This window comes from Ochotona curzoniae, unplaced genomic scaffold (assembly GCF_017591425.1).
Source record: "Ochotona curzoniae isolate NIBS_2020 unplaced genomic scaffold, NIBS_Ocur_1.0 scaffold_2587, whole genome shotgun sequence".
In the NCBI taxonomy this organism is placed as follows: Eukaryota; Metazoa; Chordata; class Mammalia; order Lagomorpha; family Ochotonidae; genus Ochotona; species Ochotona curzoniae.
In genome coordinates, this window is record NW_024467096.1 from 160,001 (window position 1) to 172,470 (window position 12,470).

Consider the following 12,470-nt stretch of genomic DNA (forward strand, 5'->3'; position numbering starts at 1 on the left):
AATTTGGAAAACCTAAGCTTACGATAATTCTAAGAATTATTATCAAAGATCTAGTATTATTAAGGAATGAAATTGAAGCAAGGACATCTTTATATATAATAAAAGTATCTCATAAGCTATCTTAAAGGATTAAGCCAATTGATTTATGCAATGTGCTCATACCTACAACCTATAGATTCCCTTAACCATATAGCAAAGAAAAATGATTCTATAATTCTGTTACCAGAAATGATATATATGTTTGCCAAAAGACCTGTACAAAAAGTGTTCAAAAGAACACTACTCATGGTAACTCTAGATTGAAACAGCCCAAATGGCCATCAACCATAGAATGGGTAGATTAAATAGAGTAAATTAATAGAGCAAAATGTTATATAGTAATGAGAATGAAAGTATGACTACATGTAGCCATGTGAGTGAAGCTCATATATATAATGGTAAGCAAAGGAAATAAGTTACCAAAGGATGTCTATATTGAGATTCCATTTGCATGAAACTTGAAGCAAAAAAACCTTACGTATGAGGATGGTAACTATCCTTAGACAGAATAAGAAAAGCATCTGATGGGCAATTTACAATTCTGGTAACATTCCGTTCTTTAATCTAGGTGGTAGTTATATTGGATATTCATTTTTGCACTTTTTTGCATATATCATGAATTAACAAAAGGCTTACATAAGGATAAATTTTAAAAAAATATCAGCGAGAAAGGAGACACTGTAATCAATGCAGGGGAATAATTCAGTAATTATTGCCAAGAACTATTCCAAGTGCTTTATTATTTTAACTTGCTTAGTCTTCTCATGTTGCTACTAAAGTTAATAATCAGAGTTAATGATTTATGACATTAAAAGGGTAAAATAAGTAAGTTTTTAGGACCATGGTGTAATTTCTTACATAAGGATGAGTACTATAGCTTAACCTTGTATAGGGAGCAACAACAAAAAGGACAGAAGATGCAATAAAGGGAATTAGAATTGAAAGATGAACATAATGACAGAGTAAGCAGGTGAAGAACCATTGGAAAATTATGATAACTCTCTTTTACCCTATACTTAATAGCTTATATCAATTATGCCATTTTTAAAGAAAATATGAATTGCCAGGTTGATTTTAAGAAGAAAGGTAGTAAACCTGAATAGGAGAATAACTATAGAAATTAACTTGGTAAAAAGAAAAAATTTTTCTCTTTAAGAGTGTAGGTCTGAAGCAGCTTTACAAGTAGGTTTATCACTTTTTCCAGGAGCAAATTATCTCCGTTTTATAAAAATCCTTTCAGTAAAGAAAGAATAGTTGTTAATTTATCAATTTATGAGGGTAGGATAATATTTATCTTAAAACCAAGAAAAATAGTAAGAAACAAAGCTAAGAATGGAAAATTATAGAGACTGGTGCTGTGGCTCAACCAGCTAATCCTCCACCTGCAAGGGCTGGAATCCCATATGGGAATTGGTTCGTGTTCTGGATGTTCCACTTTCCACCCAGCTCCCTGAATGTGGCCTGGGAAAGCAGTAGAGGATGGTCCAAATCCGTGGGACCCTGACCCATGTGGAAGACCTGGAAGAGGCTCCTGGCTCCTGGCTTCAGATTGGCTTACAGCCATTGTAGCCATTTGGGGAGTGAACCAGCAGATGGAAGATCTTTTCCTCTCTGTCTCTTCTTGCTGTAAATATGCCTTTCAAATAAAAGAAAATAAATCTTTTTTTTAAAGAAAGAAAAATTATAAACTGATCACAAATTTGAGTAAATAAACAAATTCTAAATAATATGCTTAATATAAAAGCTTGCTGTATTTTAAAAGGATGAATAATCATAATCAAGTAGTTTCATCGGAAAGATTTGTTCTAATATCAGAAAATCAGCCATTGTGATTTACTCTTTGATTAGAAAATACCAGAAAAATGTTTCACTGGATGTAGAAAAAAATATTTGATAATATCCAGTGTTCATTCATAAAACAAACTACCAATCAATCAGGAGCAGAAGGAAGCTGGCCACTTAGTTAGGAGTATCCACCCCAACCTCCAGTGAAGATAATCCTGAGGCGAAACCCTAGGAGCTTCACTGTAAAGTACAAAGACAATGATACCCTCATCACCACTGCTGTTTAGTAATAACAATCCTAGTCTAGACATTCCCAAGTTCTCTGGCAGTTAGTGCAAACAATGGGGAATACTCTGGTGTGGGTACTGAACATCCATGATACCTCATGGGGCAGTCCAACAGTGTCGACTCAATTAGGCATTCACACCCTGGTTGAGAAATACAAGGTATAATAATTAGAAAGTAGTAGCAAATGTATTTTCAAACAGTGTTCTCATTTGGAAAATAAGTTGGATCTGGTGCAATAGTCCAGTGGCTAAATCCTTACTTTGCATGCCTGGGGTCCCATATGGGTGCTGGTTCATATCCTGGCTGCTCCCTTCCCTACCAGCTCATTGTTTGTATCCTGGGAAAGCAGTGGTGGGCAGCCCAAAGCCTTGGGACCCTGCACCTACATGGGAGACCCAAAAGAAGTTCCTTGCTGCTGGCTTCGGATCAGCTCAGCTTAGGTCCTTGCAATCATTTGGGGAATGAACCAGTGGACAGAAGATCTTTCTCTCTGTCTCTCCTTCTCTCAGTAAATCTGACTTTCCAATAAAAAAATAAATCTTTAAAAGAAAAAAGAGAAAATAAGTTAGCAGCGCTAGGAACAGAGTACAACATCAACTGATGATGCAGTCCACATACAAAGTAGCTGTCCTATGTAAGAACTACATCCAATTAGAAAAAATATTGAAAAAAATTCATAATAGGGACAAATTAATGACACTAAAGGAATGACTTAATAGGTATACATGTGAAATATTTTGGGAAAAATTATAAACTATTCTTTAAGCACATAAAGATTTGATAAACAGAAGTTTATAACATGTTTATGAATGAAAAACTCAAGCTTAAATATATTTTTCCTGCAGATATCTTTAAGCAAATCAAATCCTTACTCCAAATATAACTATGCTTATCTATCAATCAGTATCTTTATATTACTCATTGCTGTTATGTAGTTGGCTTTATTTCTTGATACACCTGTATAGAAATTTCAAAAGATGAATTGATATTAAACCCACCAAATGCATTCTTATGATTTCCTTTGGGAAGAGGATTAAAACAAGGGGGTCAAGTACAGAAGAGTTTAGTCTTTCCTATAATATCCCAGTTTTAGAAACAAGACATGCGAATTTATGTATTTTCTTGCTGAGTGTGAACATTACCAAGATTTTAAACAAAGCAAAACTTTTAAAAGTAGCTTGTTGTATTTGATAGAAATTGATTCATTTATTTCTCTGTACTTTTCTGCTTTTCTGTTTAATTTTTTTTTTCATGAAAATAAAACACAGGTTGCTTCACTGGGATTCAGTGATCCAGGGGAAACTTGCTCTAGCAGGCACTTCCTTTTCAACTTTTTACCCCTGGAAGTTGGTGCAGTAAACCAAGAGTGTCTCATTAGAGTGCAACTGGGTGCCCAGACCTTGCTCTAGGGAGGCACAAATGGGGTTGGGTCTTACCCAAAGTCTCTAAGCTGGTCAGGAGGCACTTCCAATGGCCTACCCTATCTATCTGACTTGGAGGTCTTTGTGTCTTTGAATTCTTGTAGTTGGGGTGAAGGATAGCCTACATTGTATATTCATTTTGGAGGACAAAAACATAAGACTGATTCTCAGCTGATAGTTTTTCTGTTACCTATTATGTTAAAAAGTACATTTTCCCACTTTGGTCCAACAAATTCCATACCTTTCAGGATTTTGATAATTGTGCTTTAAAATACAGATTTTTTTCCTAGTGCAGGGCATTCTGAAGTATGACTTTCAGGTAGTCATTTAAATACTTTCCATCATATGTGTGACTACCAAGCCTTATGTCACAGTTACAAGAGGCAGTGCAGGGTGTTGACGATACAGCTGAGAGGCACATCTGGATCGTGTCCCCCAATGTCATGCTATTCTATCATAATCTTTGCATATATCCTGGGAGGTATGGGGTTGTCTGCTGTTTCTAAGGTGTGCTGTTCCATTCTCCAGGTCGAGGTCTCCCAGCAGGCCAGGCTGAGGTGGAGATGATTGAACGAGCCCGCGAGAAGCGAGCATGGGAAGCCACGCTCCCGGCACTCAGTGACACCTCCCAGTTTGAGAAGAGGAGGAAGATGATGAATGCAATGGAGAGGAAGGAGTGGGCCTTCAGAGAGCAGGAGATTGAAAAGTAGGTTCTCTCGCACCCATCAAACTCTCCTCACACTGATGGGAGTAGTGATGCTGCTTCTTATTTGTACATTTCCCTCAAAACCCATAAGACTTTCCCCCAAAATACAGAAGCAGTTTTCAGTCTGTAGAGATAGGAAATTGGATTTCCAGTTATTTTGGAAGCAATCACACATTACTAATGTGTGGTAGGACTCTCTATCAATTCCTCTTCAGTACCTTAATCATGTGTAGTGGTCTTTGTGTGGAAGTGTTACACAGAATCCACATTTGAACAAATCCTTGAGGGTATCTTTTTATTATTTATCTAAATGTTAGCATTAATTTCTACAAAGCATCTTCCAAACTGACCTCTTCCGTTCATTCCCAGTGTCACTAGCCCTAGACCCTGGCCCTCCTTATGTGCCACCAAATGGACCAAATGGCCTTCTGCAAAGGGCAGGAGTTTTCGCTCAAATGACAGTTGCATTTTCAAGAGTGAGGTTGTTGCTAATGTGTAAAAGTTATGATTGAGCTTTTATTTATTTATTTATTTATTTATTTATTTATTTTCTACATTTAACCTGGTTTTATCCATGCTTGCCTTGGGATGAGGAATAGATTATTCAGTAAAAATAAAATGTCTTACCATGTACAACTTTTTAAAAAATTTATTTATTTTTTAAAGATTTATTTATTTATTGGAAAGTCAGATATACAGAAAGGAGGAGAGACAGAAAGGAAGATCTTCCGTCCGATGGTTCACTCCCCAAGTGAGCACAACGGCCGACGCTATGCCGATCCGAAGCCAGGAGCCAGGAACTTCTTCCGGGCATCCCACACAGGTGCAGGGTCCCAAAGCTTTTGGGCCATCCTCGACTGCTTTCCCTAGGCCACAAGCAGGGAGCTGGATGGGAAGTGGAGCTGCCGGGATTAGAACCGGCGCCCATATGGGATCCTGGCACGTTCAAGCTGAGGACTTTAGCCGCTAGGCCATGCCGCTGGACCCATGTATAACTTTTAAACTACAGTAATAATGTATCTTAATTACTTCTATGCAGACAAGCCTAACGTTGCAGTTTCTTTAAAAAAAAAAAAAAAGACAATTGCATTTTATAATTAAGTAATTCCTAAGTTTTCTTTGTAGATAGATCAAGTACCTCCAAAATACAAATTCCTATCCACAGTGAGCACTTAAAACAAACAGTTCATTAAATTGTGTAAGTATGTGGACAGCCTTAGGATAAGCTGGCATGTATTCAGCGAGGTAGGCAACAAACCATAGTGCCAAATGAAGAAAGTGTATTTGCAAATAAAATTTTAAAACTAAGTTAACTTTTATAATTAAATACAGAAAATATAATGATTTGCTAAAATAAACAAGATGTGATGTAGTAACACTTCACTCTGAAGACTGAATACCAGAACATTAACAGGCCGTGACCGAGGCTTCCTAAGGAGCTGACTAAACACCGGCTGAACAGAAGTGCAGACTGAAGCACTATGGGGCGGGGAGAGGATGCTTTGCCACATACTCTTGTTACCTTGAGGTAGATAACACATGTATACCAAATTCAGCATTCACTTCCAGTTGCTACTGGTATCATGTGTTTAAGAAATGTGTACAGTATAAGAAAACTTGAAAACACATATGAATAAAACATGTTTTAGGAAAAAAATAGATATTTTCATGCAATTATGTACAATCTCACTGTGTAAATTTCAAGGCAAGATTTGTTTCCTGTAAAACAGATCATTGTTCTATGAGAGAATGTTTACTTGCCTTAGTGCATTTCTTTTATCTCCTGCATTGCACTAATTTGCTCTGTTCTTTGTGTGCAAACGACATGCCAGTTAAAATGAAAACTCTCACATGTAGAGAAAAGTCTGGATTTTAAAAACTGAGAATAAAACCCTTACTAAATGACACCATCTGATTCAAGTAAAACACTAGTAATAAAAGAAAGCAAAACACATTTCATGAAGAATACAAAAAGATATGTCTGCTAAGTGTTTTAGTTCAGATGCTTCAGAATGCTGCTGTATGTTTTATGAGAAATCTGAGGGGAAGATTTCATAGCTGAAGGGGTTAATATGGCCTGTATAGACTTCAGGGGCAAGCCAACCGGGCTGTGGAACTGTGGGATGCCTATGGATTCCAGCTGTAAGTTAAAAAGGAACTCACCACTGTGGCTGAGAAATCCCTCCTCAGGCCCTCACTCGGGCTTCTCCCCATCTACCGGCTCAGCATCTAGCATTTCAGTATCTTCTTTCCTGCTAAAGGATTTATCCAAGTAACTGGTGTAAGTGTTTTCTTTCTCGACTTGTTCATCCTTCCTTACCTCACAGCAAAACTGATTAATGAGAAAACAGTCCTCCCCGCCACTCACAAACTGGCTGTCCCAAGATGACTGGTACAAGGCTTCTAGCTGAGCCAAATTCGCCATTCCTTTTTCCCTTTTCTCTCGGCTTACCGACTTTGAGATCAAACTTTTCAATTCTAGTTGGGACACTGAGCTATTCAAGTCGTTTAATTTATCAACAACAGCAGTAAGCTCGTGTTGTGAACTAAGTTGAATAGTTCCTGCAATAAAGGAGTCAAAATGAAATCCCTGCTGCTTTTCCTTTTCCTTCTCAGCCAGTTGCTGTGACACTTCCTCTAGAGCCATCTGGGCTTTAACTAATCCATCCCTTTCACATTTTGACTTGCCTTTCTTACCAGATTTTTCTTTGCTCTGCTCTTTCTAAGTGAAAAGATCTGTAATAAGTTTGGGTTCATAGTAATGATTGACTTCATTTTCCTTCCAAACTAAGTTATCTAAATAGGAGGATAACCTCATTTGTAGTTATAAGTATGGCTACACTCCCGGTCACAATATTTTTTAACATGATGATCTGAGTACTACCAACAGAGCTCAGTAGAGTAATTGGCATCAAAAGCTGGATCCTCCAGGTACTTTTCCCGACCTTCATCCAAATATTTTTGAGGATTGACTTGTACTTCTTTAGCGACATCAGGGCTCTCGGGTCAAACTACACTCCATCATTATAAAATTGTTATGAATAGGCCAATCATGCTTCGAAAACTGACAATTATGATAACTTTCTCAGTTATAAATGTGACTGTGAGTTTCATCCATAAGCAAAATATCGTCAACTTCATATTTAATATGAAAGAGATGATTTAAAATAGGCTCACCCATTGGATGGGAGAGTGCTTCTTCTGCTGTCAGCTGATCCATGGGGCTAAATGGCAGAATTTGTTCCAGTGCTTCTTGACTAATTCCCAGAAGCAGTTGAGTTAGAGGTTTGTGTGGTTCAGTCATGTCATTTCTAATATAAATTGGAATTACACTGATATGCTCCTGATGATCTTCCTCATGTACAACAGGAATAGATTCTAAAATCGGTTACATCTGTTCAAGTTCATGTGCAGCTGTGAAGAGGGTTTCACCAGTCAGCATTTCAGCAGAGGTGCAGCCTGCAGCCCACATGTCAATGACTTTAGTATAATTATTAGGAGAAGGCAAAAGATGTGGAGATCTATACCATTTAGTAACCAATCCTTCAGAAAGATGACCCTTATGGAAATAATATGGATCCATGATTTGTGCAAGGTCAGTCACCTATCTTCAGCACCACGTTTTCAGTATTAATGAAAAAAATTAGCTGGTTTGAGATCTCTGTGCAGTACATTTGCAGAATGAATATACTTGAGCCCATGTAGCAGCTGATACATGGAAAGCCAGACATGCTCTTGCAGTAACGGGCCCTGCTCCAGCACGTTGACCAAGTCTGTCTCCATGTACTCCTGAACAACATAAACACTGTTCAGTTCAGTAAGAGAACCCACATTGTCTGTTAATTGGCTTCCACTGGGACCAAGAATTTCAAACACTTTTGCAATGTTATCATGGTCAAGTCTTCTAATAATTTTGATTTCCCGAAGAGCATGTTTAACACTCTGGGGATCCATAAGGACAGTTTTCTTGATGGCTACTCTCTTGTCACAGTCATTGTCTATAGCAGAAAACACCAAACCGTTGCCTCCACAACGCTGTGGTTTTAAGTCCATGTACCTAGAGCCCAGATCAAAACCATCAATGTTCGTGAGACTTTCAAATTTCTGCCATTTTGAAATCCTTACTATTGCTTTTTCCTTTCAAATTGTTGAACTTGTTTAAACAAGAAAGAAAACTGGCATCAAAAGGAAAGATCTTTCAAATAGGGAGAAGAAAAACAATTATATTTCTATAGCAAGATGATTTCTTGATGTTCATTGCGTCTGCCAACCAGGCCCGTTGAGTTCTCCTTAGATTTAAAGCTCAAAAAGCTCTACTCATACTGAGAATTAAACAGACTGCTGTACTCATAGTTCAAGAAAAGGGCAGCAACTCTGCAGACATCTAAAGGAAGCACACAAGAAAAACGGAATGAAATGACATACTATGCACTGATTTACTGTGCTAAACCATTTAACATTTAACAAAAATGTGAATAAATATGCACACGACAGGCTTCTAGGAACATTCTCCTCACAGTGCAGGTACATTCAGTGTTGGACTGGCCCTGAGCAGCAGCATCCTAGGGTGCTGGGAAGCACTATCTCCGTTTGCTTCTTCTCTTCCTCTGTTGCTATGCACTTCAGCGGGAAGCACTGGTGGCTGTTGGCTGACGGAAGATGTCTTGTTAGTGATCAGATGGCTCCAGCTCACCACAATCACAATCAAAGCTACCGTCCATCTTACTCTGAGACATCCAAGTCATCGAGGGAGTGCAGGGCCCAAGGACAGCCCCCAGGGTTGGCTCAGGGTTGCCAGGGCTGTGCTGGCAGCAGTGGCTCTCGCTTTGTGGCAGTCACCACCATGTAAACCCAACCCACAAGAGATGGTTGAGCTCAATTTTAGGCTGTGCTGAGGTACTTTATTCCTTGGGGTAATGCTGCCAAGGCCCCTCCTGCACACGGAAGTTGAGGGCTCAATTTGGTGCAAAATTCAGAATTTTGTTTTTTGGGATAACATTTTCTGTTTAAGCCTGAATTCATTCTACATGATGCTTTGGAAAGCTTCCAGTTTTATTCAGATAGTGTTGGGGGCAAAGTAGGTGTCAAATACTCAATTGTCTCTTCAGACATTTAAATGTATTGCCCTAATTATCTTGGCAGAAGGTATTAAAATGTAAAACAATGTAGCTGGTCAGAGAAAGTGTATGCCTTTGTAAAATTGAGGATAATTTTAATGAATTACTTTGAGTTGCCCCTTTGTGCTAGGCTTTGCACTGTGCATGAGGAACCAGGGAAGAACAGGCAGTGCTGTGTCCAACCAGAGCTCCTTGTGTCCCCTGGGCCAGGAGTAAGGCAAGAATGTCAGAACAGTTGGCAGGGGATGGAGCGAAGACCTTCAAATCAACACCTTTCCAACAGGTCTATCAGGTGTATACTTGTCTATTCATAAAGCGATAGGGGTTACCTAGGTGAGGGAACAATTAGTTCTGGTTGAGGAGGGTGGCTTCTGAATGAGTTTTGAAAGATGAGAAAGAAACCTTAAGTAAACAATGTCAGTGATGATGACAGATACTTACAGATACTTGCAGAGTGCCTCCCGTGTACCAGATGATGTTCTAAGGCAATGATTTTCAGAGAGTGGTCTGCGCCCCAGCAGGGTTAGCGTTAGCTGGGAACTTGTTAGAAATACAAAATCTTGGGCCCCACCCCAGACCTACTGGATGGGCTAGGACATCTATGGCATGCTAAACCCTCCAGATTATTCTGACACATACTTAAGCTTGAGAACTATTGTTCTAGCACACCATGTACATTAACTCATTTAATGCTTACAACAACCTTATAAAGTGGATTCTGTCATCACCGTTTTACAATGGATGAAATCAAGGTCAACAGTGAAACTTAGAACTGTACTTAATGCACTCCTGTGCTGATGAACCAACAGGAAATTAACTCATTTGGCAATTTTGTCGCTGAGTGAGCACCGTAGAGCAGGCTTACCCAAACCAGGCTGCTACAAGTTGGTTGCTCAGTGTGGTCCCTCCATGCAGTCAGGAGGTAGGGTAGACATGAAATGTAACACAGCATACTGTTTTTTTTTTTAAAGAGTAATTTATTTTTATTGGAAAGGCAGATATACAGAGAGGAGTAGAAAAAGAAGAAGACCTTCCAACCATTGATTCACTCCCCAAGTGACCACAGTGGCTCGAACTGAGCCGACTTGAAGCCAGGAGCCCAGAGACTCCTCCAGATCTCCCACATGCGTGTAGGGTCCCAGGGCTTTGAGCCATCCTCAACTACTTTCCCAGGCCACAAGCAGGGAGCTGAATGGGAAGTGGGGCCATGTGCAAGGCGAGGACTTTAGCCACTAGGCTACTGTGCCAGGCCCAGCATTCTGTTTTACAGTAGATTTTTTTTCTTCAAGTAGAAGGAGTACACTCTAAAATAATAATAAACATATAGGATAGCAAATACACAAACCAATAACCAGTAAATTACCATGTGTTATCACTATTAAGTACTATGTACTATATATAATTTCATGAGGGATCTTCAAAAAAATTCATGAAAATGTATGTTATAAAAGATTATGGATTTTAAAAATCTGCACCATAATAAACTGCCCTTTTAACTCCATTTTCCCCTGGACTTTTGAAAGTATCCTTGTATGTGCTGTGCTTCTGTATGACTGGTAGCACAGCAGCTTTCTTTACACCAGCAGCATCACAAACACGTAATAAATGCCCAGTGCTATGGTGTTAGGACTGTTAGCTGTGATGTCACTAGGCAATAGGAATTTTTCAGCTCCATTGCAATCTGACACTATCAGTTGTTGGCCAAAATGTTGTTCTTGTACAAGTGACTATATTTCTGTCTCTAGAGGGAAAGGTGATTTAGAAGCACCTGCGTTTCCACGTTTGTCACTACTCATTCACCCTCCCACGTGTCTTCACTTGGAGAAGTTCTGCGGGTGTGACATGTTTGTTCAATCTCTAGTCAGTTAACAGGAATGTTCTGCTCCTCTCCTGAGGACTTGCTGCTTTCCAATGTGACAAATCCCAGTCTTTGTTTATCGCTCCACTGAGTTAACAGCTCCTCTAAGGAAGCCTTTCCCAGTTTGTCTCTCCTACCTCCTGCTCATCCTGTCTTCTCCCACACAAATCTTCTCATTCCTCTAGATTGATATATATCTCCTCTGTGTAAACAACGTGGTTTTGGATGCCTATTCTGCTTCCCAGGAGAGAGGTGTTTCACTCTGTACATCGTGACTTCCTGCCTGGCTTGTAGTGGGCACTGAATAAATATTTGACAAATGAGTGACTAAGTTATATATGAGTAAAAGCCATGTTCAGGAAGGAAAGCCTAGAGACCACATGGTACAGACAGCAGAATGGGAAAGCTGCAGCTAGGAATTCAAGTTAGGAGAGAGATGATGAAATCAGTAAGTGGTGAATGGGTGCAGGTGTTTCAGAGGAGGGATCAAGGGGGATAAGATTAAAAGAAGGCTGGTATGGGCCCAGCGTGGCAGCCTAGTGGCTAAAGTCCTTGTCTTGCACATGCTGAGATCCAGAATGGCAGCCGATTCTAATCCTAGTGGCTTTGCTTCCCATCCAGCTCCCTGCTTGTGGCCTGGGAAAGCAGTCAAGGACGGCCCAAAACCTTGGGACCCTACACCCGCATGGGAGACCTGGAAGAAGCTCCTGTCCCTGGGTTTGGATCCTCAGCTATGTCTATTGTGGCCAGTTGGGGAGTGAATCATTGGACAAAAGAGCTTCCTCTCTGTCTTTCCTCCTCTCTATATATCTGATTTTCCAATAAAAATAAAATAAATCTTAAAAAGAAAAGAGAGGGCCCGGCGCGGTGGCGCAAGTGGTTAAAGGTCCTCGCCTAGCACGCCCGGGATCCCATATGGGCGCCGGTTCTAATCCCGGCAGCCCCACTTCCCTTCCAGCTCCCTGCCTGTGGCCCGGGAAAGCAGTCGAGGACGGCCCAAAGCTTTGGGAACCTGCACCCGCGTGGGAGACCCGGAAGAGGCTCCTGGCTTCGGACCGGCATAGCATCGACCCGTTGTGCTCACTTGGGGAGTGAATCATCGGATGGAAGATCTTCCTCTCTGTCTCTCCTCTCTGTATATCCGCCTTTCCAATGAGAAAATAATAAAAATAAAATTAAAAAAAAAAAAAAAGAAAAGAGAGATTTTTGGGAGAACAAAATGAATGCATTTTTTTTAAATTGTCACAGGAGATTCA

At 39.9% G+C, this 12,470-nt stretch overlaps 1 protein-coding gene and 1 pseudogene across 1 annotated transcript in view; one reads left to right on the plus strand and one right to left on the minus strand.

Annotated features, from left to right (window-relative positions):
* Positions 1 to 12,470, plus strand: part of CFAP91 (cilia and flagella associated protein 91) — a 50,949-nt gene that overhangs the window by 14,040 nt on the left and 24,439 nt on the right. The window contains exon 7 of the mRNA XM_041002780.1: positions 4,062 to 4,239. Coding sequence (XP_040858714.1) covers positions 4,062 to 4,239 — 178 coding nt within the window. The remainder of the gene's footprint in view (positions 1 to 4,061; positions 4,240 to 12,470) is intronic.
* On the minus strand, positions 6,209 to 11,484 carry LOC121171336 (annotated as a pseudogene).